The 26,927-nt window shown below is 36.1% G+C and overlaps 1 protein-coding gene across 2 annotated transcripts in view; it reads right to left on the reverse strand.

The window, feature by feature from the left end:
* Positions 1-26,927, reverse strand: part of LOC150098870 (tetratricopeptide repeat protein 21B-like) — a 388,504-nt gene that overhangs the window by 238,516 nt on the left and 123,061 nt on the right. For both annotated transcript variants that reach the window (XM_090404953.1, XM_090404951.1), the window contains exons 17-19: positions 20,864-20,958; positions 13,569-13,807; positions 4,455-4,527 (exon numbers count right to left, since the gene is read on the reverse strand). In XM_090404953.1, coding sequence (XP_090261079.1) covers positions 4,455-4,527; positions 13,569-13,807; positions 20,864-20,958 — 407 coding nt within the window. The remainder of the gene's footprint in view (positions 1-4,454; positions 4,528-13,568; positions 13,808-20,863; positions 20,959-26,927) is intronic.

The raw sequence follows: 26,927 nt of genomic DNA on the forward strand, positions 1-26,927 counted from the left end.
GGGATGGAGTTCATCTTTAGGAGAGTGGATCAGAGTTGCTAATTTAACATGTAGTTTGAAAGTGGTGTATAGGTTATATTTTATTAATACTTTGGATATTTTTTTCAGATGTACCTCAAACATAGGGAACAGGAATAGTGATGTTTTATTCTTGTGTTTGAGCAGGGGGAAGCATGAGGCTCATGTAGTATTTAATCTATTTTGTACAAGCTATAGCCATTGGCCAGGAAAGTATGGCAAAGATATTTAAGTTCAGTGGAAAGAGATGCATCATTAGAACAAATAGCCCTAACCCTGTCTGTAAGGGTTTTAAGAATACCATTGTTTTCCATGGAATAAATTTTCTTATTATTTTAAGAATGTCAGCTATCTTTACTCTTTTTGGTCTCTATACCAATTATGTCAATAATTTCTCTATAATTCTGCTGGCTTCACTTCACTTCCATTATTGCTTTTGTTTCTTCTGCTGATAGTACCTATGATCAATTCTATTGAAGCTGGGATTGACACTGGTCCAGCAGCTGACTTTTCACTGATGCAATGTCCATTATCTTATCTTCATTTTGTATAATAGTCCTTTGATTGTAACATAGTTAGTTATTCATATAAAATTTATGCAGTTAATGAAATCATTTTTTAGCTATGAATGAATTTATTTCGGGAAGGCAATGTATTTTTGGATCTCATTTCCCAAACATGGTTTATTATAATGGAATATTTTCTCACAGTTGTGGATAAGAAAGATCAGAATTCTACAGCTAAAGCAGAGAGACAGTAGAGAGAGAGATAGAGTATGAATTTTATCCTATAACAAATATGTAACATTCCTATTATTTTGAAGTATTCAAAATATTTGGTCCCTTGAGAATCATCATCATCATCATCAAATTCATGCCATGTACCCTCAAGGGGTGTACAGGATATGATAGTACTACATGAAAATTTACATCATTACTAACTTCCTATCTACAATTTTCCTCCAAATCAGTCTGTTACTTGTCAAGACTCCAACATTATCAGATCTTATATTTCTATCATCTAAGGCACTTTGTACCGTATCAATCCACCTATATCTTGGTCTTCCTCTGGGTCGTTTTCCTGCCAACCTGACAGAGAACACTTGTTTTGCTAATCTTTCCTCTCCCATTCTATTTAAGTGACCATACCACCTGAGATTAGCTCTGCTAACGCATTCCTGGATGCTGACAATGTCAAGTTCTTTCCTAATATCCTCATTTTTAATATGATATTGCCATTGATGCCATCTGTTCACGCCTCTAATCTTTCTCAGGACTCTCATATCTGGGGTCTCTAGTCTTTGGTCAAGTGTTTTACTTCTGACCCAGCTCTCAGATCCATAAGTTAAAACTGGTTTGAACACTGTCTTGTATACAGCTAATTTAGTGTTCCGACTAATTTCTCTCTTATTCCATATGAATTTATTCAATTGACTTCCCACCATAGCAGTTTTGCTGATTCTGTTGTCTATTTCTATATTTATTTTACCATCTTCAGTAAAAATCGTGCCTAAGTATCTGAAATGTTTTACTTGTTCCACAGGTTCTCCATTCACAACATAGTTGACATTTTCAATGATTCTGTCTATTTTCATTGTCTTTGTCTTTTTATTGCTGACCTTCATACCATTACTATTACAACAGCTATTCAATTTAGTCAGAGAATCTTGCAGACTTGTAGCGGATTTATTTTGAATTATAACATCATCTGCATAAAGCAAAGAGCTGACATTAACATCTTCAATATTGATATCAGGTTTGATACCACTTTCCTTCATAATGTGATCCATATAGATAATGAATAACAGAGGGGATAATGTACATCCTTGTCTCACACCAGATTTAACATTAAACCATCTTCCTGTACTTCCTTCAATTCTAACTGCTGACTTACAACTCAAATAAAGACTAAGTATTGCTTGATATAATGCCCCATTGACACCATATAACTGCAGCGTATTGAATAGCTTCTCTCTTGGCACCTTGTCATATGCCTTTTCCAAATCGACAAAACTTAAATACAGATCTTTGTTATATTCCCATGCTCTCTCGACTATTTGTCGTAAAGTGAAGATCTGATCCTGACAGCCTCTATTTGGCCTGAATCCAGCTTGTTCTTCACCAAGCTTTTCTTTAACAATTCTTCTGAACTGTTTCTCAAGTATACTTGCATAGATCTTGCCAGGAACACTCAGTAGGGAAATACCTCTGTAATACTCGCATTCAGTTTTATTTCCCTTTTTATATATGGGTACTATGAGAGCTCTACTCCAATCATCGGGAATTCGTCCCTCAGTCCAGGCTTTCTGAACTATGCAGTGCAGCCACTGTAAGACTTTTATACCACCATAATTCAGCATTTCTGGTCGAATAACATCTACTCCTGCTGCCTTTCCACATTTCAAGCCTTTGATGGCTTTTTCTACTTCAAGTATGGATATGTATTCCTGACTGCATGCCTGGTCAGTGTTTTTTATCACTGTGCTGTCGTCACTGCTTGTTTCATTTAGCAGTTTTTCAAAGTAATTACTCCATACTTCAAGGATATCTTTTTCTCCTGTTTTCATGTCACCATTATCATCTCTAACTCCTTTTACAGCACTCTTTCCTAAATTTCTAAGCTTCTTCAACAACCTCTAGAATATCTTACCACCTTCTTAATATTTATTTTTTTATGTTCTTGCCAAAGTCCTCCCATGACTTTTGTTTAGCTAGTTTTACACAGTGTTTAGCTTTCTTACATTTGTCTCTATATTCTTTAAGAGCATAAGCTAACTTATTTGCCAGGAACTTTTGATATGCTTTCTTCTTTTCCTTCACTGCCTCTTTAACTTCCTGTGTCCACCAGGGAGTTCTGATTTTTTTATCCTTGCACACAACCTCACCACATGCCTCTCTGGCAGAATCAATCAATGTTTTCTTCAGAGTTTGCCACTGAATCTCCAAGGTTTAATTCCTGTTCTCAAACTCTTTCATTTTCTTTTTAATAATCTTTCTGTATTTTAGTCTACAGTTCACATCTGAGAGCTGCTCAACTTTTATTCGCTTTAAAACTTTCTTACATGTTATTCTTTTCAATATGAAATTCAATTTTATCCTGCTCAAGACTAAATAGTGATCACTTCCAATTTCAAATCCTCTGTACACTCTGGTGTCCTGCACCAGGGAGAAAACATCACTATCAACAATAACATAGTCAATGAGACTTTTCTTATTCCTAGCCTCTTCTCTCCATGTGAATTTGTGCACATTTTTATGTTGGAACATGGTGTTAGTAATAACCAGTCCATGTCCTGAGCAGAAATCCAACAGATATTTGCCATTATTATTAGCTTTGCTCTTTTCTCCAAATTTTCACAAAATATTTTTGTATGTCTGACAATCACTTCCTACTCTGCTATTTAGATCCCCAACAAGGACCAACTTTTCCTTTTTCATTGTGTCAGTTGCTTTTTCTAAAGCATCAAAAAATTCCTCCACTTCTACCTTAGTAGAACCTTCTGTTGGACCATAGGCACAAATAAGTCTCGTTGTCCAGTTCCCCATTCTCATATTTACCCACATTACTCTACTTGAGACTGACTGCCATTCAAGAAGATTAGCCTCATATTTTGTGTTGAATACTATGGCTACTCCTTCTTTTCCTTGATTGTCATTGCCTGAATATAACATTTTGTATTTATTGCTCAGAAAGATCTCACCAGTTTTTTTTTTTTTTTGTTTCAGTCACCCCTATTATGTCGATCTGGTACTTATCTAATTCCTCAGCTAGCTCCATTTCTTTGCCATTCAGGCTTCTTACGTTGATAGTACCGATCTTTAACTCTGGTGATGTTGAGTTGGGGTTTGTTTTCAGATTTGTTCCAGTAGCTGACTTTTCGCTGCTCACCCTGGTTCCCTGGCGAAAACAACGGGGGCCTTGTTTAACCGGGCTACGCCCCAGCCGGCATGAAATTTTGTCATGTTGTACCATCATTTTTTATTTTGGTTTTACCAATAAGAATACAATTTGGTCGGCTAAATCCCAAATTGCCAGCCCATCCTCGTTCGTTCAGTATCAAAGTAGATACCCAACAGGGTGCACCACGAGAAGGTGAGGATTGGACATTAGGTCAGAAGCCCTGGTCGGTTCTCCGCATTCCTTTAAAGGCTATGTGGAGGTCTCCTCTCAGTTATACAGCTTTGACCCTTAAGCACCCCATCCCTTGAGAAAGATTATATAAATGAACTTCAATAAATATACTGTGTCTTTGTGTGTGCTTTTTATGTACCAACATAAATATTTGCCCTCAGTTTCTTTTAAAATAAAATTTCTTTAGCATAACAGAGAGAGAGAGAGAGAGAGAGAAAGGAGACAAAGCAGAGATATATATTCATGCAGAGATATAAATGATAATTTGAATAATGGATAATTTTCACACAAAAAATTATTCTTACTTCTTGTATACTCATGTAAGCATCGCCAAGCAATAAATAGGACTGTGGAGTTGGGAATTTCTCTACAACTTCTCTGTAGGAATAAACAACTGGAATTAACATTCTAATTACTGAGTTGGTAAGTTAGTAATAATGAAGTCTTTTGAGATGGATCATTAAAATTTCATTAATTTGCTAGTCTTTTTTTATTATTATATGTTTATTGTTTTATTGTTTATTATTACATGTTTGTTGTTTATTATTAATTTGTATCAATTCACCTACAAAAGATTGGTAACCTAAACATTTAGCACTGTAAATAGGCTAATGGTTAGATAATCTGGGAACTCCACTCATGAATGCATGGAACTTACGTTTCTAAGCCACTTCAGGACTCCAATAAGCAGGATGGTGTCATATTCCAGGAGATAAAAATCAGGACAGGAGAATGTAATTGAAAAAATTCCATAGTATGCTACTTTTTATTTTATTTTTTGTATTAATATAGAAGATACAAAAACTTTTAGAAATCATAAATAAATTTAATATAGACAATAATAATTTAATTTTTAAAAAATATATCCCCGACATCTTCAGGGAGACAACATTAACTAGCCAAAGAAAAACACCCAATGTAATGACAAAAGTATGCAATTTGGTGATGAGGGGATAACAGTCTGATATTCACTGGAACAGAGCTACACATTAAGCACAATTAAATCATCATCATCAAGAATTTGATGGTGATGATGATTTAATGATGACTGGAAGAAACTATCCACTTTTGATCCAAAACCTTCCTATTGCTTCATTACATGGCTGATATTTTTGCCATTTGGAATAAATCGCCAACAACTAGTAGTCTTCTTACAAAAAATTAATAATAACTTTCATTACAGAATACAATTCACTATGAAACTTGAATCAAATGGGATTATATCCTTCCTGTCCTTATAAAAAGGGTATTGGATAGCTCCCTATCAACATCTATCTATTGCAAAAACCTTCGTTCTCACCATCTCTCACGTGTGAGGGATGGTGTTGAATCAACTCAACTCAACTGTCCTCTTCCATCAGGGACAGCTTGAGTCTTCCATGTTTCCACAACAAACTCCAGGAGTCTGGGTTCCTTGTGTGGCTGGTGAGCTGTCTATATGTTTGCAATCCGGAGTTGACCTTTATTGATGTTATCCATTTAGTTCTTGGTCTTCCTTTTTTTTTTTTTAATCTTGCATACAGAGAAAGGCTGGGTAGCCTTTTTGATGGCATTCTCTCAGAAGTTGTTTTCTTTTGATCTTTTCTATTAATGAGTCTGTCTATTTTAGGTCTTGTCTTACAGTTTCATTTGTTTTCTTTTCTGTTCATTTTGTTTTATTTATTTTCTGAGACATTTCATCTCAAAAGCCTCCAGTTTTCGTATCTATGTCTTCTTGAGTGTCTAAGTTTCTGAAGCATATAGCACAGTGAGTATTATAATTGCATTATATAATTTTATTTTTAGAGATTTGAAGATTTTATTATTTTTCCAGATTTTACCTAGCTTATTAAATGATGACCATGCAGTCAATATTCTATGTGGTCATGGTATCTTAGTGTTCTGTTATTACTGTTCCTAAACAGTTGAATTGTTTTACCTGTTCAATTGTTGATCCAATCAAAGAGAAGTTTCCTTTTTCTTAATTTTTTTAAATTATCAAGATTTTTGTTTAGTCTGTATTTATGGTCATGAGGTATTCTTTAGCTGTATTGTTTAGTTTGATTATTAGGTTCAACATTTTTTCTTTTGTTTCTGCTATCATTACAATGCCATCTGCATATTTTATGTTATTAAGGTTATAACCATTTAGGTTGACCCCTTTTACTTCTTCCAAGGCTTGGTTAACCATATCCTCTAGGTAGATGTTAAAAAAGTATGGGGAAATCCTTGGACTACTCCTTTACTGACGTTTATTTTATCTGTTGTTATATACTGTTGAATTTAATTATTGCTTCTGTGAGACTATAATATTTTTCTAATAAGTCTAGGGCATCTTCATTGATTTGTTTCTGTTTTAATATTCTTGATAAAGTTACTCTATTTATTGAGTCAAATGCCTGTTTAAAATCTATAAAACAGTAATAGATATTTTTGTTATGTTCCCAGTATAATTCTCTGCTAGTCTTTGTATTATTGAAGATTATTATTATTATTATTCTGGGCAACTCCAAGGAGTCGACAGGCTCATCGAGGGAGGCCCTAACATCATGTCAAGAACAACTATTCAACATTCACACGGAATCTATCATACCTTGCTTTGAACTCATTCACGGTCGTAGCACCCACAACAGACTCTGTCAGCTTATTCCACTCATTCACCACTCTCCAAGTAAAAAACCTAGCTCTAACACCCTTGTCAACCACATTCTTGCCCAGCTTCTATGCATGGCCCCTAGTCCTCCCACACCAGTCCTACTTTCAGAAATATCTTCTGGATTAATCTTATAGAAACCCTTCAGTAATTTGAATGTCTCAATCATATCACCCCTTTTCCGCCTATCGACCAATTTCTGCAACCCACAAATCTTCAACCTATTCTCATAAGGTTCATTCCTTATGAGAATAGGTTGAAGATGATAGACCTGCTCTCATCTTGGTCACTGGTCTCTGGATCCTCTCCACTTCCTCCCCATCACGAAGAAACCCTGGCACCCATAACTGGGCACAGTAGTCCAGATGGGGTCTTATCAATGCTCAATACAGAGGAACAACAACTTGTTTGTCTCTGCATGTTAAAGTATTTTTCAGAAGCCAAATGATTTGATGAGCTGATTTAGCCACTTTTGCAATGTGCCCCCTAAACTTCAATTCCCTATCCACCAACACTCCCAAATCCCTGGCCTCATCAATCTCCTGGAGTACGGTTCCACCAATGTGATATACTGCTGCTATTCTTTTCACCCTAAAGTGCATAACCTTACACTTTGCCACGTTAAATTGACATCCATTTTTCCTAGTCCAGTCCTCCAAATCATCCTGTAAAATTTTGACATCCTGTGCACTCACAATTGCTCTACCCAACTTCGCATCATCAGCAAACAAGTGAACACTTCCTCTCAAATCCTTTCCTATATCATTGATGAACAAATTGAAAAGTAGTGGTCCAAAAACAGAGCCCTGCGGCACACCACTAGTCACAAGCCGTCTTTTAGACTCAACTCCTGAATAAACCACTCTCTGGTATCTCTCCATCAACCACCCTCCTGTCCATTTCACCAACCCTATATCCATTCCCATCTGCTCCAGTTTACTGATTAGGGTTCCATGTGGTATTCTGTCAAAGGCCTTGGCAAGGTTCAGTAGAATCAATGTAAACCCATTACCCTTATCCAGTTCAGTCGTCACTGTGTTATAAAACGTGAGCAAGTTACTGAGGCATGATCTACCCTTCACAAAACCATGTTGTCCCCCATACAATATATCCCATTTTCATCTATCCAATCCTGTATTCTTTTCTTGATTAATTTCTCTAAGACCTTGACAACGATTCCTGATATGCTAATCGGTTGGTAATTTACAACAGCAGTCTTGGAACCACCTTTATGCAGTGGAACTATTTTCCCCTCTTTCCACCCCCCCTTGGGACTAACTCGGACCCCGAGACTCAAATTAAACAAAATGGTCAAGGGTACTGACAATTCTTCAGCCGCTTCTCGTACAACACAAGCTGGTATACCATCCAATCCCACAGATGTATTGACATTGAGGTTATGCAATAGACTACTCACCTCCACTTCATTCACCACAATTCCCGCATAATCTACTGGTTCATTCATTTCTGCAATGTCACCTGGATGATATATTTTTGCAAAGTGCTCACTCAGTAACTCAACTATATCAACTGATTCAGTTACCTCCCTACTATCGGCATTCTTTAAAATCATTCTGCCATATACATTTTTCCTTTTACTTGCAACATATCAAAAAAACTGTTTAGGATTCTCTTTAGCCTGCATGGCCAACGTTCTTTCGTAATTTTTTTGCTTTTCTTACCACACTCGTTACCCTTCTGTCCTGCACTTTATACCGTTCATGTGCCCGCCGATCACCTTTCTCCTTAAATTTCCTCCATAGTTGTTTCTTTTTTTGCAGCTCAAGCTTAATGGTGTTATTCATCCATTTAACCCCTACTTGATTTATTATTCGGATTATAGATATACAGTCAGCCATTGTTTCATGCAAACACTTCTTAACTGCCTCCCATGCACTATCAACTTCTAGTCCTTGCGGTTGTACATGCCATGGCACTGAACCAATCAAACACATAAGCTTGTCATACTTTCCAGCCCGATAATTCCACATGTACCCTGTCTTAATTGTAAATTCCACACCTTTAGCCACCTCCCAAGTCAAGACCCTATAATCACTCTCACCAATTGGTGGCAATGTGGTCATATTTGTTATAGCCAAATCCTCAGATGCAATTACTAGGTCAAGCACTCTCTGACCCCTAGTATTTTCCATTACATGCTGTCGTAGATAGTTATCCCTTAATAACCGCATAAAATCCAATTTCTTCCTCCCGTGTGTCCTCTCCTCACTCCAATCAATACGACCATAGTTGAAATCTCCCATAATAATTACCCATCTTACACTCATTTCTTCTATTTGCTTGTGCATACTGTCACCACCATCTTTTCCATCACCTGGTCTATAGCAGCACCCAATTGTATATTTTGTTCTGCTAGCCACAATCTCACACTAAATGGCCTCAAATGTGCTCTTTTCTCTATCCTGCAATTTAACTTCTATTCTCCTTGGCTGCAGCTCATCAGCTATCATCAACAATACTCCTCCCCCCATTTTATTCTCCCTGTCATTCCTGAACACACTATACCCATCACATTCAATCCCACTAGCTATATCATCTACAGTCAGCCATGATTCACCAATGCCAATAATCTGTTTCCTTCTTGTTTCTAATACTCCTAGCATTAGTGTACATGAATTTAAGACCCCCATTAGCCCCATCCCTACCTTGATGCCTTATATTAACTATCCCATTCTGATTTGTTGTCATTTGCTTGGGCATATTATACTCATTCATACATTCAACTGCCTCTCTAAGGTCTGTATATCTCCCCCCCCCCTTAATAAATCTAGTTTCCCTGATTTTGCACATCCACTACATTCAGTAACACTTTTTCAAGTCTCCTTACACCGTATCCATTCAAATGCAAGATCCAATTTGATCCAACGTGGAATGATTCTTTCTGAAACCTGCCTGTTCTTCACTAAGAATGATCTCATATGTGCTCTTTATTCTGTTCTGTAATACTCTTGTAAATATTTGTAAATAAGCATGGCTGATTAATGTGATTGGTCTCTAATTTTTACAATTTTTCTTATCACCTTTCTTGTAAATTGGTATTTCCAGAGTTCTGATGGAATTTGGTCTATCCCTGGTGCTTTGTCAGATTTCACTGCTTCAGAGCATTCTCCACTTCCGATGGAAAGAGTCATGTCTTGAGTTAGTGTGGGCTTTGTTATTAGGTAGTTATTGCTTTCATTCTTAAAGGTTTCTTGGTAGTGTTCCATCCATATTGCTTTTCTCACATTTGGATTTCCTGTTTCCTCAACCTGATAGTTGATCATTGTTAGAGGTAGTGGTGAAAAATTTTTTTGTAATTTCTTTAATTGTGTTATGTAATTTTATAAAAATTAAGTGGATATTAAATCCAGCATTATTTCAAAGCCAAATATAGAAACTATAAAAGTTTCATATGAAATTTGACCAGAGATCTTACAGGAATACACTCACTGATATTTACAAGTTGCCCAAGTAGACCTTATAGGAGAGAAGATTGCTGCCCAAGTATCCATATATTCCCCTCCTATTGGTCTGTTTTGAAAAGGTTTCACTAGTCTGAAAGCTGTTTCAAACTGGTTGGTTTTCATCAGAGACCAGGCAGAAACTTTAAGAGAGCAAAAACTCTCAGTACTAAGTAACTTGAAACATGAGAGAGGTGTATTTTTTGTTTATCCTCATAGGAAGCATTCCATAGCCCTGTCACAATATCGGCCACTCATTCATTTCTGAATCTTCTCCATTACTTCCTCATCCACAAGAAATCCAGATGACAAGATCTGTGCACAGTAATCCAGATGTTTATTAAAACTTTATACAGAGGAACAGTAACCTATCTCTGATTGTCATTGTATTCCTCAAGATCTAAGTAATGTGATGAGCTATTTTAGCCACCTTTGTAATATGCCCCTAAATTTAATTCCCTGTCCATGATTCAAATCCCTGGCCTCATTCATTTCCTGTAGTCCAATTCTATAAATATAGCACACAACTTGTGATCTCTTCATTCCAAAGTGCATAACCTTACACTTTGCCCATACTTCCAGTCTATTTAAGTTATCCTACAGGATTTCTATATCATCTTCACTGACTATTACTGCTTCCAGTTTTGTATCATTAGCAAAAACTGGATATTTCCCCTTCAAATCATAACTTATATCATCGATGGACAAATTAAACAGTGGAGCCTTGTAATACACCAACAGATCACCCACCTTTCCTGACTTCAATTTCCTCCATATACTATTCTTTGAAGTCGGATACTCTATTATCTATATCACCAGATCCATATCCATCCCCATTTGCTCCAATTTATATAACAAAGTACCATGCGGTATTCTGCTGCATGTCTTCAAAGTCCAGTAATATCATTCTGTAGCTATTTCCTTTATCCAACTTGCTATTCCTTTATTATAAAATGTGAGCAAACTACTAAGGCCAAACCTATCCTTCTCAAAACCATTCTGCCTCTAGTCCTGAATTCTGCCTTTTACCAACTTCTTTCATATGAATTAGCTTATGAAAATATTGTTTCAACAAAAAAAAAAAAAGATAGCTCCATATGTCAATAAGATATCAGAAAAACTTATATTAGAACTAGCTGAAAGCACAAAAGTAAAATACAGCACTTCTGTTTTGTGTACATTTTGATATATAAGTTTCATGAAAACCATAATAGTTGTAAGAATTTACTCTTCATACTACAAAAGTTTTATTTGAGCATTAAAGGGCAGAATAAAAAAAAAGCAGGTATCACATGTCAGTGTGAGTCACATTACAATACTGTCAGTGGATGTAGCATAATAGAATTATGCTACATCCAAACATGGATACTCGAAATTCTGGGACTACTTTCTAGCCAAGCTGAGAGAATGCACATAATATGATTTTCTACTGTATCTGTGATTTATCTACTGAAACAACTGTTCAAGCAATAAAGGACTTCCATTTCTTCTCATTTTACTTAGTTCCTCTTTTAGTATCGTGTATCAGAATATTATTTTCATATTACTGACCTATGGGTTTCTGCAAAATTTTCCCAACTAGACAATATAACAAGAATCGTATTAACAGGCAAATACAGGGTGTTCGGGATAAATTTGACAGTTTCGTAAGGAAAAAGAAAATCTTCTTTGTATCTATTAAATTTAATGAATTGACAAAAAAACATTACAGGCAGAGTTAATTACAATACTATCAACAAGATTTACTCAAAATAACCACCATTAGCATCGATCACAGCTTCAATTCTGCTTCGGAACCTCGAACAAGCTGATGCTACAGTCTCCCTGGGAAGGGCCGCAAAAACTGTTTTAATTTTATCCATTAACTGGGCTTTTGTATTACTGGAAGTGCGATTGGTGTCTTTTTCAACTGCGCCCCATACAAAATAATCCATGGGGTTAAGGTCTGGGGAGTTTGGAGGCCAAACATTTGGACTGGTGAAGTCGTAGAAATTTTCAGACAACCATTTTTGACTTTTCCCAGAGGTGTGGCAAGGGGCCGAATCCTGCTGCCATACATACGGCCTACCATTGGCTACCCTTCTTATCCAGGGCTTGACTACAGTTAGCAACTCCACGAACAAAGCCCGAATTCCAATGCCAGGGTTCTTCAACACCTGTTCCTGCAGATTTGCGAGGAATTCTGCTGTACGAACGCAATCAGATCGTCTGCTAGGGATCTTTCTTCTTGCTACATCCTCGTAGTCACCATTGCAAGTCTCTAGTTCATGCCTGATTGTTTTTACTGTATTCAGGGAGCATTGGGCAGCAGTCGTAATATCCTTATTTTGATGGCGGGCACGAATCATCATGATACAAGTTATTCTCTTCCATGATTCAGGTGGGTTCCAGCTATCCATCCTTTCTGACATCTTGTATATGAATGAAGAAGGGTCCAAACTTTTAAATGAAGAGAAGTGTGTGTTAATACATGTAACTTACGGAAAAATATAATTAATTATAAATATGTCAAATTTATCCCGAACACCCTGTATATGGGCACACAGTCACTCTATCAGGCTCAAGTTTTTTTTTTCTTAAGGCAACTTTTGAGTCATTACTTAAAAACATTTTTCAAATCCAAACTTTTATAAACAAAAATTGGGAACTTTATGTCCAAAAGAGGGAAACGCTTATCACCAGAGGTCCCACTTTACACTGCAGGCCTCCTACAACCGCCCTTAGAGGGTGCTCCACCTAGATAGGACTTTAGTGTCACCCACGTGGTTGGGCTTAGTATTGTGTGTTATTTGTATATATGTTACGTTAGTTTTTTTTGCAATCCCTGAAGATATCTCAGTGACTGAGACGAAATATAGGAAGTATTAAATTCTGTTTTAATCCTTTCTGAGTGCTGTATACAATCTATTAAGCCTCCAACATGATGTCCTCACAGCACTTAAGCCTCTACACACAGGTCCAAAATTAAAATATCACAGACAGAGGTAAAGATGAAGTCATTCTCTGTCTACAATATTTTAATTTTCTAATCACCCTCTTTGGCTTTGGTAGTTCATATGAAATATTATTTATGTTATCATATTATTATTAATTCTATGAAAAAAAAGGTTATTTATTCATTTAAATATTAAGTTAAATTAAAGAGAAGAATAATAAATTGTCTAACTGTACTGCCATTTATGATCAATGTATCTTAAAAGAATTCTTGTCATCTGGTTTTGAAGCAAACTTCATATGAGCAACTAAAATCATTCAGCAAAACTACAACTTACTTTTCTGTATAAATAGGCATACAAATGTATTTTTAACTGATATTATATACATACCTATAGCAGCTTGCAAATAGTCTCCTGTCTTTTCGATGATTTAAGTAAATGTCAGCCATTTTTTCCCGAGCTTGTAAATAATAGGCTTGTTCAGGTCCTACATTTCTTAGTACACTTAAAGCTTGGTCTATATCTCCTCTAGCCAGTGACAGATCAGCATTTGCAACTGTAATTCTTACTTCTTCAGGAGTTCCTTGGAATTCGTTAATGGCATCTTGCATTATTTTAGCAGCTTCATGCTAAGGAGAAAATATTGTAATTATATTAAAAAAAAGGAAAAATTAAAATCTAATGAAACATTATTGCAAAATGTAGCACTTCAGTATATTGGAATATCTGAATTACCACAACTATTTTATAACTCATATTACTGTTCTAAAAATTATTAGAACAAGAATGAGATAAATAATCCAAATACTGTATTTGGTCAAAATTTATGGAACTGAGGCAAAAGTTAATGAAATGTAGTGCAGTTATATAGGATAATGATCAGATTTCTTCAGACATTGAAGTTGAAAAATAGATGGTCTTGCTTAACACAAATGCAAAAAATAAAATAAAATAATAACTATTATAAATATTTTATAATTTTTTAAAAATAGTTAATATTTGAAAGAAGTCATCAAGACAAAACTCAAAATAAGTAAGCAGTATGTGACACCTGTAGAAAAAAAAAATTTAATTGGTTACAAAAGTATGCTATACTTTGTAACTAAGAATATACCTAAGAAGATCCTCTTAGGCGTAGCTCCTACTGATGAAATCTCAAAATCTCTGGTCTGGATAGTTGACTCTCCACATGATGTTTTTGCATTATAGGATACTGATACAACTGAATGTGAAGTCAAAAAAGTCTCTATATACAAGTCGACTAGTTGTGAAGATACTTCATGTGTAAACACTGTTCTTGCACTTGGGTAAGGATTAAAACAAGAATTTCTTTTCGTGTATAATACACAATGTGATTCTTTTAGAGAGAGAGAGAGAGTATCATAGCATGGGTTTATTAATGGAGAATTTGTTCATTTCCAGTAAGCTAACAAGTGAGATGGATAATGTTACAAAATAAATACTACATTGAGGATTATTGCATAGAATTAGTGCAGATGGAGATGAATATAAATTATGGAATGGATAAGAGGAAAATGACTGATAAGTATTAACAGTGGTAAAGAAGAGATAATAATGAGTTGTGTGTACTTTGGCCACTAAAGTTTAATCTGTATATTAATAATGATGTTGGGCATTAACCACCATACCAGCCTTGAAGTGCATATATCTCCATAATTACATGAATACAAAGTGTCACTAAAGTCAATATAACCTTTGGATATTATAATAAATTTAGTTTAATCCTTTATCCAAGTGTAAGCAAACAAAGTTTGTGCCTGAAAATATCTTCAGGACTGAGGTAAGGTGGTGCAACACCTGACGTCCTGAAGATATTTTCAGGTGCAAACTTTGTTTGCTTACACTTGGATAAAGGATTAAACTAAATGTATTATAGTCTTACCAAGTGCAAAATAAACTTCCAACATCTTTGGATATTATAAAAATAATATGGATATGAAGCACATTTTTTATATATTTTATCCTTATGGCTGTTTGAAAGATTAATGATATTGTTAAGATTTTTTTTTTTTTGTTTCGTATCCAAACACAAGTAGTACAGTAGTAAGTAGGTTACAATAGATATGGTCAGATGTTCCTCCAGTATCTTGCACAATTAACTGCTCTTTCTGTGCAGGATATAAGGTCCTCTTTTGTGCAAGGTGATGGAAGAAAGGGGCAAGCAAGAAGGTGTACCATGGACTGGGTTGTCCCACACTCACAATTGTCTGGGCCAGTGAGATAGCCCCATTTGATGACATTTTGTTTGCAGCGTCCTGTCGTCCTGAGTCTGTTTAGGCTTTTCCAAGTATTCCAGTCCAAGTGGGCACCACGTGGAAGATGTTCGGCTATTGGAATACCAGTATTATTTTCAGGATACAGTGCAAGCCATTGTTGAAGTCTTGTCTCTGGGAGATTTTTAGGTGGTTCAACAGTTGCCAGGATGCTATGTCAGGATCTTAGTCTTTTGGGCACTGCGGTCTGGCCGAACAGTGGGTGGCGTTCATTTGTCTGCTTCTTTCATCAGCTGAGAATGCAGATCTTCGAATTGAAGGGGGTGCAATACCAGCCAAAGTATACAGGTCTTTTAGTGATGTTGGTTTCAGGCATCCTGTAATTGAGCAGCAGCTTTCAGTCAATGCTGGATCAAGTTTATCAGCATTGCAGGATCTGGACCATACTGGGCAGGCGTATTCAGCAGAAGAATAGCAAAGGGCCAAGGCAGAAGATTTCAGTGTGTTAGGGTCTGCACCCCATTTGGAGAAGGTAAGCTTTCGTAATATATTGTTTCTTGCATTCACTTTTGCCTTTGTTTTTTCTATGTGGGTTTTATATGAGAGGGTGCAATCGAGAGTCACACCGAGGTGGATTGGGTTCCAGGAATGTTCTATTTTAGAGCCTTCCTAAGAAATCTGTAGCTTCCTGTTGGCTTCCTTGTTGTTAAGGTGGAAAAGGCCAGTCTGAGTTTTCAAGGGGTTTGGTTTTAGTTGATTGCTGGTATAGTATGTGGTTAGATTATTTAAGGCAAGTGCTAGAGTAGTTTCAATGGACTTGAAACTTTATGGCAAGGTCATCAGCATAGATAAAATTTCTAGTTCCTGGAAAGATGGGGAGATCGTTGACGTAGATGGTGAAAAGTAATGGCGATAACACACTTCCCTGGGGGAGGCCAGCGGCTCTTCCTACCCCCCAGGTCCACATAAAAGCGTCTGTTTTCCAAGAGTGATTGGATCAGGAGGACAAGGTGATAGTCTAGTGATTGGATCAGGAGGACAAGGTGATAGTCTCTAGTTATTCTGTATATTTTATTTCTGAGTATGAGATGGTTTATAATATCATATGCTGCAGTTAGGTCTACAAAGACTGCTCCTGTGGCTAATTTTTGCTCATAACCATTTTCTATATATTGAGTGAGGTTGAGAATTTGTGATGTGCAGGATTTGCCTGGTCTAAAGCCAGCCTGCTCAGCAATAAGATGGGATTTGATTAGGGGTTGTAGCCTATTCAAAATTAATCGTTCATAGAGTTTAAAGAGGTTGCTAAGTAGTGATATAGGCCTGCAGATTTTCTAGGTTTTAATAGGTTTATGACAGCGTTGAGTTCAGTGATGGTGAAATCTGAGTTAATCATATTTTGTTCCTCACTTGGTGTTCTAAGTGTCTTCTTTTTTGTGTGCTTTTTAGTGAATTTTCCATTCAGCAGCAGCTGGTGAGCAATTTGATTAGCTGTTAACTGCAGATGCTCATATGGCTTAGTGAAATCCTTCCTAATTCTGATAAAGTTCCATGCCTTTCTGCTACTATGGGTCATATCAAGGGCTTCTATTTCTTTTTTCCATGAGGAATGCCTTTCCTCTGCCATCTTGGAGTATAATTTTTCTCCTGCTCGGACAGTCTGTTCTGAGAAGGGGTTGGTGTTGTAAAGTTTACTGGGCTTTGGAAAGGCGTGGAATGTAGTTTGTGCGGCATCCTCGGGGGATGTGTTTGGTGGAGATTTTCCTCAGTATTTTTATGAATTCAGGATACTCTTTAGGGTTTGGTGGGACTTGTTCTATGGAGCGGTCGAGATCTTCCATGAAACCCTTCCAATTAGTTTTTTGGAAATTAAATCGTCATCTGAGGGACTGTGTTAGGCATAATTGCTGGGTTGAATTGAAGCATTATAGATCTATGTTGAGTATGTGGAATCAGATTTAAGACCTTTTTAACACAAATGTTGGATATTTTTGAGCTAACAAATATGAGATCAGGGTTATAGCCTTGCTTCCATCTGCCACTGTTGAAAGAAGCAGGGAGTTTTGGATTATGTATCAGGTTTAGAGAAAGGTTTTCAGCCCATTTTTTAACAAGTTCTCCATCTTCATTGGACTTTGTGTAACCCCAGTTAACACTACGGCTGTTAAAGTCACCTAATACAACATTAGTCATGTATGCATTATTATTGAGGAGGATGTCAGGGAAGGAAAAAGCTTCTTCTGGTGGTTTATAGACTGAGGTGATTGAGATATTTTTAAATGTGATTGTAATAATCTCAATGATGTTTCTGTTGTTCATTGAGTCAATGGACGATGAAATCAAGTTCTCTTTTGTAAATATTGCACTACCATATTTAATATGGGGTATTTCTTTGATGAGTTTCATGCCATGGATGTAAGGTCTTGCAGCACCTTCTCCTCTGTGAGTTTTTTGCAGGTAGAGCACATCACAGTCATTATTTCTGCAAATATTTGCAATGAGATCTTGCTTGACACTGGAGAATCCTTCAATATTAAATGATATTATCTTTAGCCTGGCTCCAAGTAGGATCCTTTAGGGCAGAACTTTGAGAGCATTTTAGTTCGATCACTTGTGTTTGGTCGATAGCAGCTTTAGCTTCCCCTAATGGGTACTAACAGAGTGCAGGAAAGAGAACCTAGCTGCAGCGCACCCCCCATTGTTAAGACGAAGTTATGTGAGATCTCACTATAAACAAAGATGAGACAAAAGATAGGGGGAGAATATGAATGCTACTAGCAAATGACTTCAAGGAAAGGCATGATTATGAGAGTGAGCATCAATAAGTCATTCCATTAAAATATTCAAATAGTAAGAATAACAACAATAATTCTAAAAAGGCAGATTAATACATAATTTACTTAATAATAAAGAAAAATACAGTCGAACTTGGTTATATGTGCTATGAGACTAACAAAATTTCCTCGTTATAACCATTACTCACTGTATCAGTGATGAGTTAAATCTATTATTATTATTATGGGCGACTCCAGGGAGTCCTTAGACTCATCGAAGGAGGCCCTAAACATCATGTCCACACAACTATACGACATTCTCACAGTATCTATCATACTTTGCCTTGAACTCACTCACCATCATAGTACCCACAACAGACTCTGGCAGCTTGTTCCACTCCTTTACCACTCTAAAAGTAAAGAACCCAGCTCTAACACCCTTGCTAACCACACTCTTGCCCAGCTTCCATAGGTGTCCCCTAGTTCTCCCACCACCAGTCCTGATCTCAAAAATATCCTCTGATTTAATCCTATAGAAACCCTTTAGCAATTTGAATGTCTCAATCATATCTCCCCTTTTCCGCCTATCAACTAATTTCTGCAACTCACAAATCTTCAACCTGTTCTCATAAGGTTCATTCCATAGACCTGCTATCATCTTGGTCACTCGCCTCTGGATCCTCTCCACCTCCACCCCATCAAGAAGAAACCTAGGTGACCAAATCTGGGCACAATAGTCGAGATGAGGTCTTATCAAGGCTCAGTACAGAGGTACAATAACTTGCTTGTCTCTGCTCATCAAAGTATTTTTCAACAACCAAGTGAGTTGATGAGCTGATTTAGCTACTTTTTGCAATGTGCCCCCTAAACTTCATCTCCTATTCACCAACACTCCCAAGTCCCTGGCCTCATCAATCTCCTGGAGTACAGTTCCACCAATGTGGTATACTGCTGCTAATCTTTTCACCCCAAAATGCATAACCTTACATTTTGTCACATTAAATTGACATCCATTCTCCTTAGCCCAGAACTCCAATCTATCCAAGTCGTCATACAAGATTTTGACATCTTCTGCATTCACTATTACCCTACCCAACTTTGCATCATCAGCGAACAAATGAATTGTTCCTCTTAGATCCTTCTCTATATCATTAATGAACAAATTAAACAGCAGTGGTCCAAGAACAGAACCCTGTGGCACACCACTAGTCACAGGCCATCTCTACTCCTGAATAAACTACTCTCTGATATCTCTCCATCAACCACCCACCTATCCATCTCACCAACCCTATATCCATTCCCATATGTTGTAGTTTACGGATTAGAATTCCATGTGGTATCCTGTCAAATGCCTTAGCATTTGACAGGATACCACATGAAAATCCAGGAAAAAAATAGATGTACCATATATTTTTTTTAATTCTCAATAACTTGATAAAAAAATACATTCAAAAAAGCAAAAGAAGTATTAGAGAGAAAAAATAAAAAATAATATAAGTTTTAAAAGAGGTATACCGTGAGTAGACATATCGATACAAAATTAATAACGGAAAATTAAAAAATAATATGATTACATATCTAGATATTATTTCTATGAATATACTTGTATAAACTACAATATACTTGATATTAAACACAATTTATTTGTTCATAATTTTAAAACCATACACCTAATACTAAACACATCTCCATAATTAAAAACACTATTAATTAATAATAAACACAATTTCAGTATTTAAAAAAAAAAAAAACTGACAATTTTAAATCAATCCAGCTAACATTGTTACATACAAAATCGTCACCACCCAAATTAGCAAATTTTTCCACTTAAGCTTTCAAGATTAGACCATCTATTAAGAATTCAGCACTTCTTTGTATAATGAACCACAGAAGAACAATGTTTGTAAGCTTGCACTTTCTAAATTTTTTTTTTTTTTTTGGTTATGTTGTTTTCCAGTGCCAATATGTAAACATTTTTATTCTTCTACAATGTCAATACTGTTGAAGAGGACAAAGAAAACTTTTTACACCATTCAACATTTTTTAATACCATGTTCTATCTCACAAATAATTTTGACTTTTTTCTTGAACCGAGATACACTTTCTTTTAACAGACATTTTTCCAATGGAAGGTTTAGCTTTTAGCTGATTTTATAGTCATGGCAGTGTTTGGGTTAAATGAGGGAGAAGGGCCAGAAGCTACACATTAGAGAGGGAAGTAGTGAGGAGATGGTCCCCAAGGATAAGATTATGTTAACCAGCTGTAATCCGATGCAGGTAGTCATAAAAGGTAAGTCACTACTTTCATTTTTGTGTAATTCAAGAATTGGGTCTTTCAAAACTAACTACTCAAGTAATTAAAAATGTTTGCATAGTTAACAAAATTTGTATGGTATATTCAATGTAGTACATTCCATGTAAGTCACTACCTTCATTTTTGTGTATTTCAAGAATTGGATGTTTCAAAAACTACCCAAGCAATTAAGAATGTTTATTACATAGCTACCAAAATTTGTATGGTATGTCCATGTAGTGCGCTTGTTATAAAAGTGAGGAATTGTATGAGTATATGCATAAATTAAAATCATTACAGCTTTTTTGCTCATTACAGCTGTGATTTTGTATTTCTATGCTCGTTACAACAAAGTCTGACTGTATGTGAATATATCATAATTACCTGTTGATCAATTCTACGGTGTGAATCAACAAGCTCCAAATAGAGAGATACTTTATCATTAACGCTGACATCTTCCTTCACTCTTTTCTGGGCACCTAGAACATGTATTTCACTACATTAAATTTCTGAATTTTTTTTTTTATTCTCATATTTTCAATAAAAAAAAAATTAAATTTTATACACTCAAAAGAACACATTTATTATTATTTAACTGCCATTCAATATTTATAGTAATATTGAATGTAGTCCACAATTACATTACTAAAATTTGTCTATTAAAACATTTTTTCCAATTCTTCTGTTATGTATTATAGCTCTTATTTAATTAGCCTTAAGACAGTCCTTATCCATTTTATCTGAGCCATCCTCTAGATCTCTTACCTGAATCATCAAAAGGATGTAACTCGAGCAGATGTAAGTAGAGGGATGACTGTATATCAATATGAATATAGGAATAATTGTTTAGCACGTGTACTACAAAAATGTAAGTTCCTCTCTGCTTAACTGACAGTATCTCCCACAATGGAGAGTAATCTAAGTCTCAGCTCTGGCAAGACTCCAAGCAAGTAGAAAGAGGACAAGATAGTTCCATTGCATAAAGGTGGCTTCAAGAAAGAAATAACAAATTATGGACCAATTAATATCTCAGGAGGGTGGATAAAGTACTGGAAAAGTTGAATAAAGGTTCAGGAATGAGTAAATAGGAATATGATATACTTTATAGGGGGAAGTATGGCTTGTAAAAAAAAAAAAAATAGGTCCTGCCTTGGTAATTTATTTGCATTTTATAATAAAGTGACAGCAGAATGTTGGAGCCAATGGGAATGGATATGAAGCTAATGGCAAGGATGGGGGGGGGGGGGGGTAACAGACACCAAAGTATAATATATGAGTGTCTAAAGCTCTGTATTTCAGTCACTACTTTTTAATTTATATATTAATGATTAAGTGACATAGAATTAATGACAGAGAAAATAAATATCAAGAAGATGGTAAAATATTCTGGAAGCTGTTGTAAAATCTCAGAAATGGAGGAAAGAGTTCTGTAAAAGGAATTAGAGATGATAAAGGTGACATGGAGAAAAAGATATTATTGATATATGGAGTAATTACTTCAAAAAATTATTAAATGAAACGAGCAGTGATGGCACAGTGGTAAGAAGCACTCAACAGGCATGTAGTCACCAACACATATCCATACTTGAGGTAAAAAAGCCATCAAAAACCTGAAATGTGGAAATGCAGCAGGAGTAGATGATATTCGACAGAAATGCTTAAGTATGGAGATATAAAAGTCTTGCATTGGCTGCACTGCATAGTTGAGAAGGCCTGGACAGAGAGACGAATTCCAGATGATTAGAGTAGTACCCATATATATAAAAAGGGGAAATAAAACTGAATGTGAACATTACAGAGGTATTTCCTACTGAGTGTTCCTGGTAATTACTACCATAAGATTTATGCATGTATACTTGAAAAATGGATGAGAAGGATTGTGGAAGGATTTGGTGAAAAACAAACTAGATTCAGGCCAAATAGAGGCTGTCAGGATCAGATTTTTACTTTACAACAAACAGTTGAGAAATCATGGGAATATAACAAAGTTCTGCATTTAAGTTTTGTAGACCTGCAAAAGGCAGATGAAAAGGTGCCAAGAGAAAAGCTATTCAAAACACTACAGATGTATAGTGTCACTGGAGCATTATATCAAGCAATATTTAGTCTTTATTTGAGTTTTAAGTCAGCAGTTAGAACTGAAGGAAGTACAGGAAGATGGTTTGATAATAAATCTGGTGTGAGACAAGGATGTACATTATCCCCTCTATTATTCATTATCTATATGGATCACATTATGAAGGAAAATGGTATTAAACCTGATATCAAAATTGGAGTTGTTAATCTCAGCTGTGTAATTTATGCAGATGATGTTATAGTTTTAAATAAATCCAGTGCAAGCCTGCAAGATTCCCTGTAATCTTTGTAATAAATTTGGTATGAAAATCAGCAATAACAAGACAAAGACGATGAAAATAGGCAGAAACATTGAAAATATCAACACTGCACCGTGAATGGAGAACCTATAGAACAAGTAAAACATTTCAGCTACTTAGGCACAATTTTTAGTGAAGGCAGTAATTTAAATATGGAAATAGACAACAGAATCAACAAAGCCATATGGTAGGAAGTCAATTGAATAAATTTATATGGAAGAAGAAAGAAATTAATCAAAACAATAAATTAGCTGCATACAAGACTATGTTCAAACCAATTTTAACTTATAGATCTGAGAGCTGGGATAAAAATAAAACACTTCACCAAAGACTAGAGACCACAGATATGAGAGTCCTGTGAAGGATTAGGATCGTGAATAGATAGCATCAATGGCAATTTCACATTAAAAACGAGGATATTAGGAAAGAACTTTACATTGTTAGCATCAAAGATTGTGTTAACAGAGTTATTCTCTGCTAACAGTAAACAGAATGGGAGAGGAAGATTAGCAAAACAAGTGTTCTCTGCCAGGCTGGCAAGAAAAACACCCAGAGAAAGACCAAGATATAGGTGGATTGATACAGTAAAAAGTGCCTTAGGAAACATAAATATAAGATCTGATAATGTTGGAGTCCTGACAGATAACAGATTGATTTGGAGGAAAATTGATAGGAAGGAAATTAGTAATGATGTAAGTTCTTCATGTAGTAGTATCATAATATCCTGTGTACCCCTTGAGGGTGCATGGCAGGAATTTGATGATGATAAAGATTTGAGGAGAAATATTCAGTTGTTTACTGACAATAGAAAACTAGGGAGGGCAATAGCTGATAAAAGTAAAGTACATATTCAATAGGATGATTTAAATAAATTTGAAGTGTAAGCAAAGGAAGATGGATGTAAATTTAATGTTGCAAAATGTAAGGTTATGCACTCTGGGATGAAAAGATTATATATTTCATTTATATCAAACTGTTGGTACTGAATTGCTGGAAATTAGACTAAGGATTTGGGTGTAATGGTAGTGAGAGAGTTGAAATTCAGAGGGCATATTGCAAAAGTTGGCAAAATACTAAATTACAACTCTCAGGAGAGACCTTATACAACAGGTTAAAACATTTTAGGCATAATTAAATAAGGAGCCTCCATAGTTCAGTCAGTTTTGATGATGCTCTTTAGCTGAAAAGACCTGGGTTTGAATCCTGTAGGACTTGAAGAACCTTTATCAGGGCTTTTCAACTGAACGTGAGTTAGCTGGTCTCATATGAAACTGACAGGTTTTGTCTCCTGGAAACTCAGGGTTTTGATTCTGCAAAACATGCAAACCAGACAGAAGAACACACACACACGATTAACAGTCATAATACACTATGTAGATAGGATTAAGTGCCCTATCAGAGCATTAATTAAATGAAAAAAAGGAGCCAATTTGCTCGGCAGTGGAAGGCCACTGAGCCTAACATGCAAGGGAAAACGAGAAATGCCATAATAAAATAAGTAAGGCTGATATAAATGAGAAATGTTGAATAAATTTACATGGAATGAGAGAGAGAAATCTGCCAAAAGACCAAGCATGCAGTACACATGACAGTGTTCAAACTAATGTTAACAATTAGCTGCCATTTTTGCCTCAAAACAAATGTCTGAAGAAAAATGGCATGAAAGATCCAAAGAAAGACCAAGATACAGATCAGTTATATAATTAGAAGTTTTAAGAGAACTAGCTAAATAAAAGTCATGGGAAGACTTTGGCAAGAACATAGAAAATAAATATGAAGAAGGTGGCAAAATATTCTGGAGGTTGTTGAAGAAGCTTAGAAATGGAGGAAAGAGTGCTATAAAAGGAATTAGAGATGATAAAGGTGATATGAAAATGAGAGAAAAAGATATCCTTGAAGTACGAAGTAATTACTTCGAAAAATTGCTAAATGAAACAAGCAGTGATAGCGTAGTGGTAAAAAACACTCAGCAGACATACAGTCCAGAATACATATCCATACTTGAAGTAGAAAAAGCCATCAAAGGCTTGAAATGTGGAAAGGCAGCAGGAGTGGATGATATTCGACCAGAAATGCTGAAGTATGGGGGTATAAAAGTTTTACAGTGGCTGCACTGCATAGTTCAGAATGTCTGGACAGAGGGATGAATTCCAGATAATTGGAGTAGAGCTCTCATAGTACCCATATATAAAAAGGGAAATAAAACTGAATGTGAGAATTACAGAGGCATATCCCTTCTGAGTGTTCCTGGTAAGGTATATGCAAGTATACTTGAGAAACGGTTGAGAAGAATTGTGAAAGAAAAGCTTGGTGAAGAACAAACTGGATTCATGCCAAATAGAGGCTGTCAGGATCAGATCTTCACTTTACGACAAATAGTGGAGAAATCATGGGAGTATAACAAAGATCTGTTTTTAAGTTTTGTTGATCTGGAAAACCTTCTCCACTTAGGCATGAAGTTGAAAGAGCAGTTAAGCAGCTCAACAGCAATAAGGCCCCAGGTGCAGATGAAATCCCAGCAGAGTTAATTAAGACCACAGGGTATGGAGGGATAAGAGTGTTTCATAGATTGATTACAAGGATATGGGAGACAGGATCATGGCCAAGAGACTGGAAGAAGTCAGTTTTCATACCACTACACAAAAAAGATGATATGAAGGCATGCAAGAATTATAGAACTATTAGTTTGATATCTCATGTAAGCAAAATTTTATTAAAGATCATGCTAAATAGGATTGAGGCCAAAGTTGAGGCAGAGATGCCCGAGGAACAAGCAGGTTTTAGGAAAGGTAGGGGCACCAGAGATCAGATCCTTTGCCTTAGACAGATCATAGAAAAATATAAAGAATTCAGACTCCCTCTGGTAATGTGTTTCTTAGACTACTCTAAAGCTTTTGACTGTGTTGAGCATGTGAAACTGTGGTAAGTAATGAAAAGAATGGGTTTTCCTCAACACACTATCAGGTTGATAGCCAACTTGTATAAGGAGCAAGAAGCCACAGTAAGAACAGGTCTTGGATTGACTGACTGGCTTCAAGTTGGAAAAGGAGTTAGACAAGGATGTTTACTTTCTCCTTACTTGTTTAGTATATATGCAGAGGACATCATACGTGAAGCATTGGATGAGCTCAGGACAGGAATTACGATAGGAGGTAGATTGATCAGTAATTTGAGGTATGCTGATGATACAGTACTCTAATGACATGGAAGAACTAGAACTAATTCTTGACAAAGTTAACAAGATCAGTAATAACAGAGGACTTCAACTCAATTCTAGCAAGACAAAGATCATGGTTCTCAAAGGAAAAACAAACAGAGAAGCTCTTGAGAAACAAATGTATCTTAATGGAGAAAGAATGGAGGAAGTCAGCAAGTTTGAGTACCTGTAATCCATTATTAATGTGAAGAATTGCTGTTCAGAAGATGTCAGAAAAAAGGTTAGGAATGGCTAAAACAATCAGAGACCTGTCTAAAATCTGGAAGGATGGATATATCTCCATGGGAACAAAGTTAAGGATTTTAGATGCAGTTGTTTTTCCAACAGTGACTTATGGATGCGAGACTTGGAACCTAAAGAAGTCAGATAAGAAATGGATATCTGCTTTTGAGATGTGTTGTTACAGAAGGCTGTTGAGGATATCATATACTGAAAGGCGTATAAATGAATGGGTGTTAGAAAAGATTAGTAGAACTTTAAGGCTCCTTAAGGATATTGACAGAAGAAAGTTAAAATATTTTGGACACATAGAAAGGATGGAAGGAGGACTTCTCACAACAGTAATAGAAGGTAAAGTTCCTGGAAAAAGAGGCAGGGGTAGACCATCAATGAGATGGATGGATGGATGGCATGTGTGGAGTGACTGATCTTCAGAGAGTTGAGGCTGCCAGAAAAGCAAACAAACAGTACTACATGGCAAGGCCTAGTGTGGAACATCATCGAGCATCGGAGTGACCATATGGCATCTGTAGATGCCCAGTGAACATAGAGAGAGATCTGGAAAAGGCATATGACAAGGTGCCAAGAGAGAAGCTATTCAATATGCTACAGTTATGGTGTCAATGGGGCATTATAT

This window comes from Typopeltis vanoorti, chromosome 15, assembly GCF_054136105.1.
Source record: "Typopeltis vanoorti isolate ZY-2024b chromosome 15, IOZ_Tvanoo_1.0, whole genome shotgun sequence".
NCBI lineage: Eukaryota > Metazoa > Arthropoda > Arachnida > Uropygi > Thelyphonidae > Typopeltis > Typopeltis vanoorti.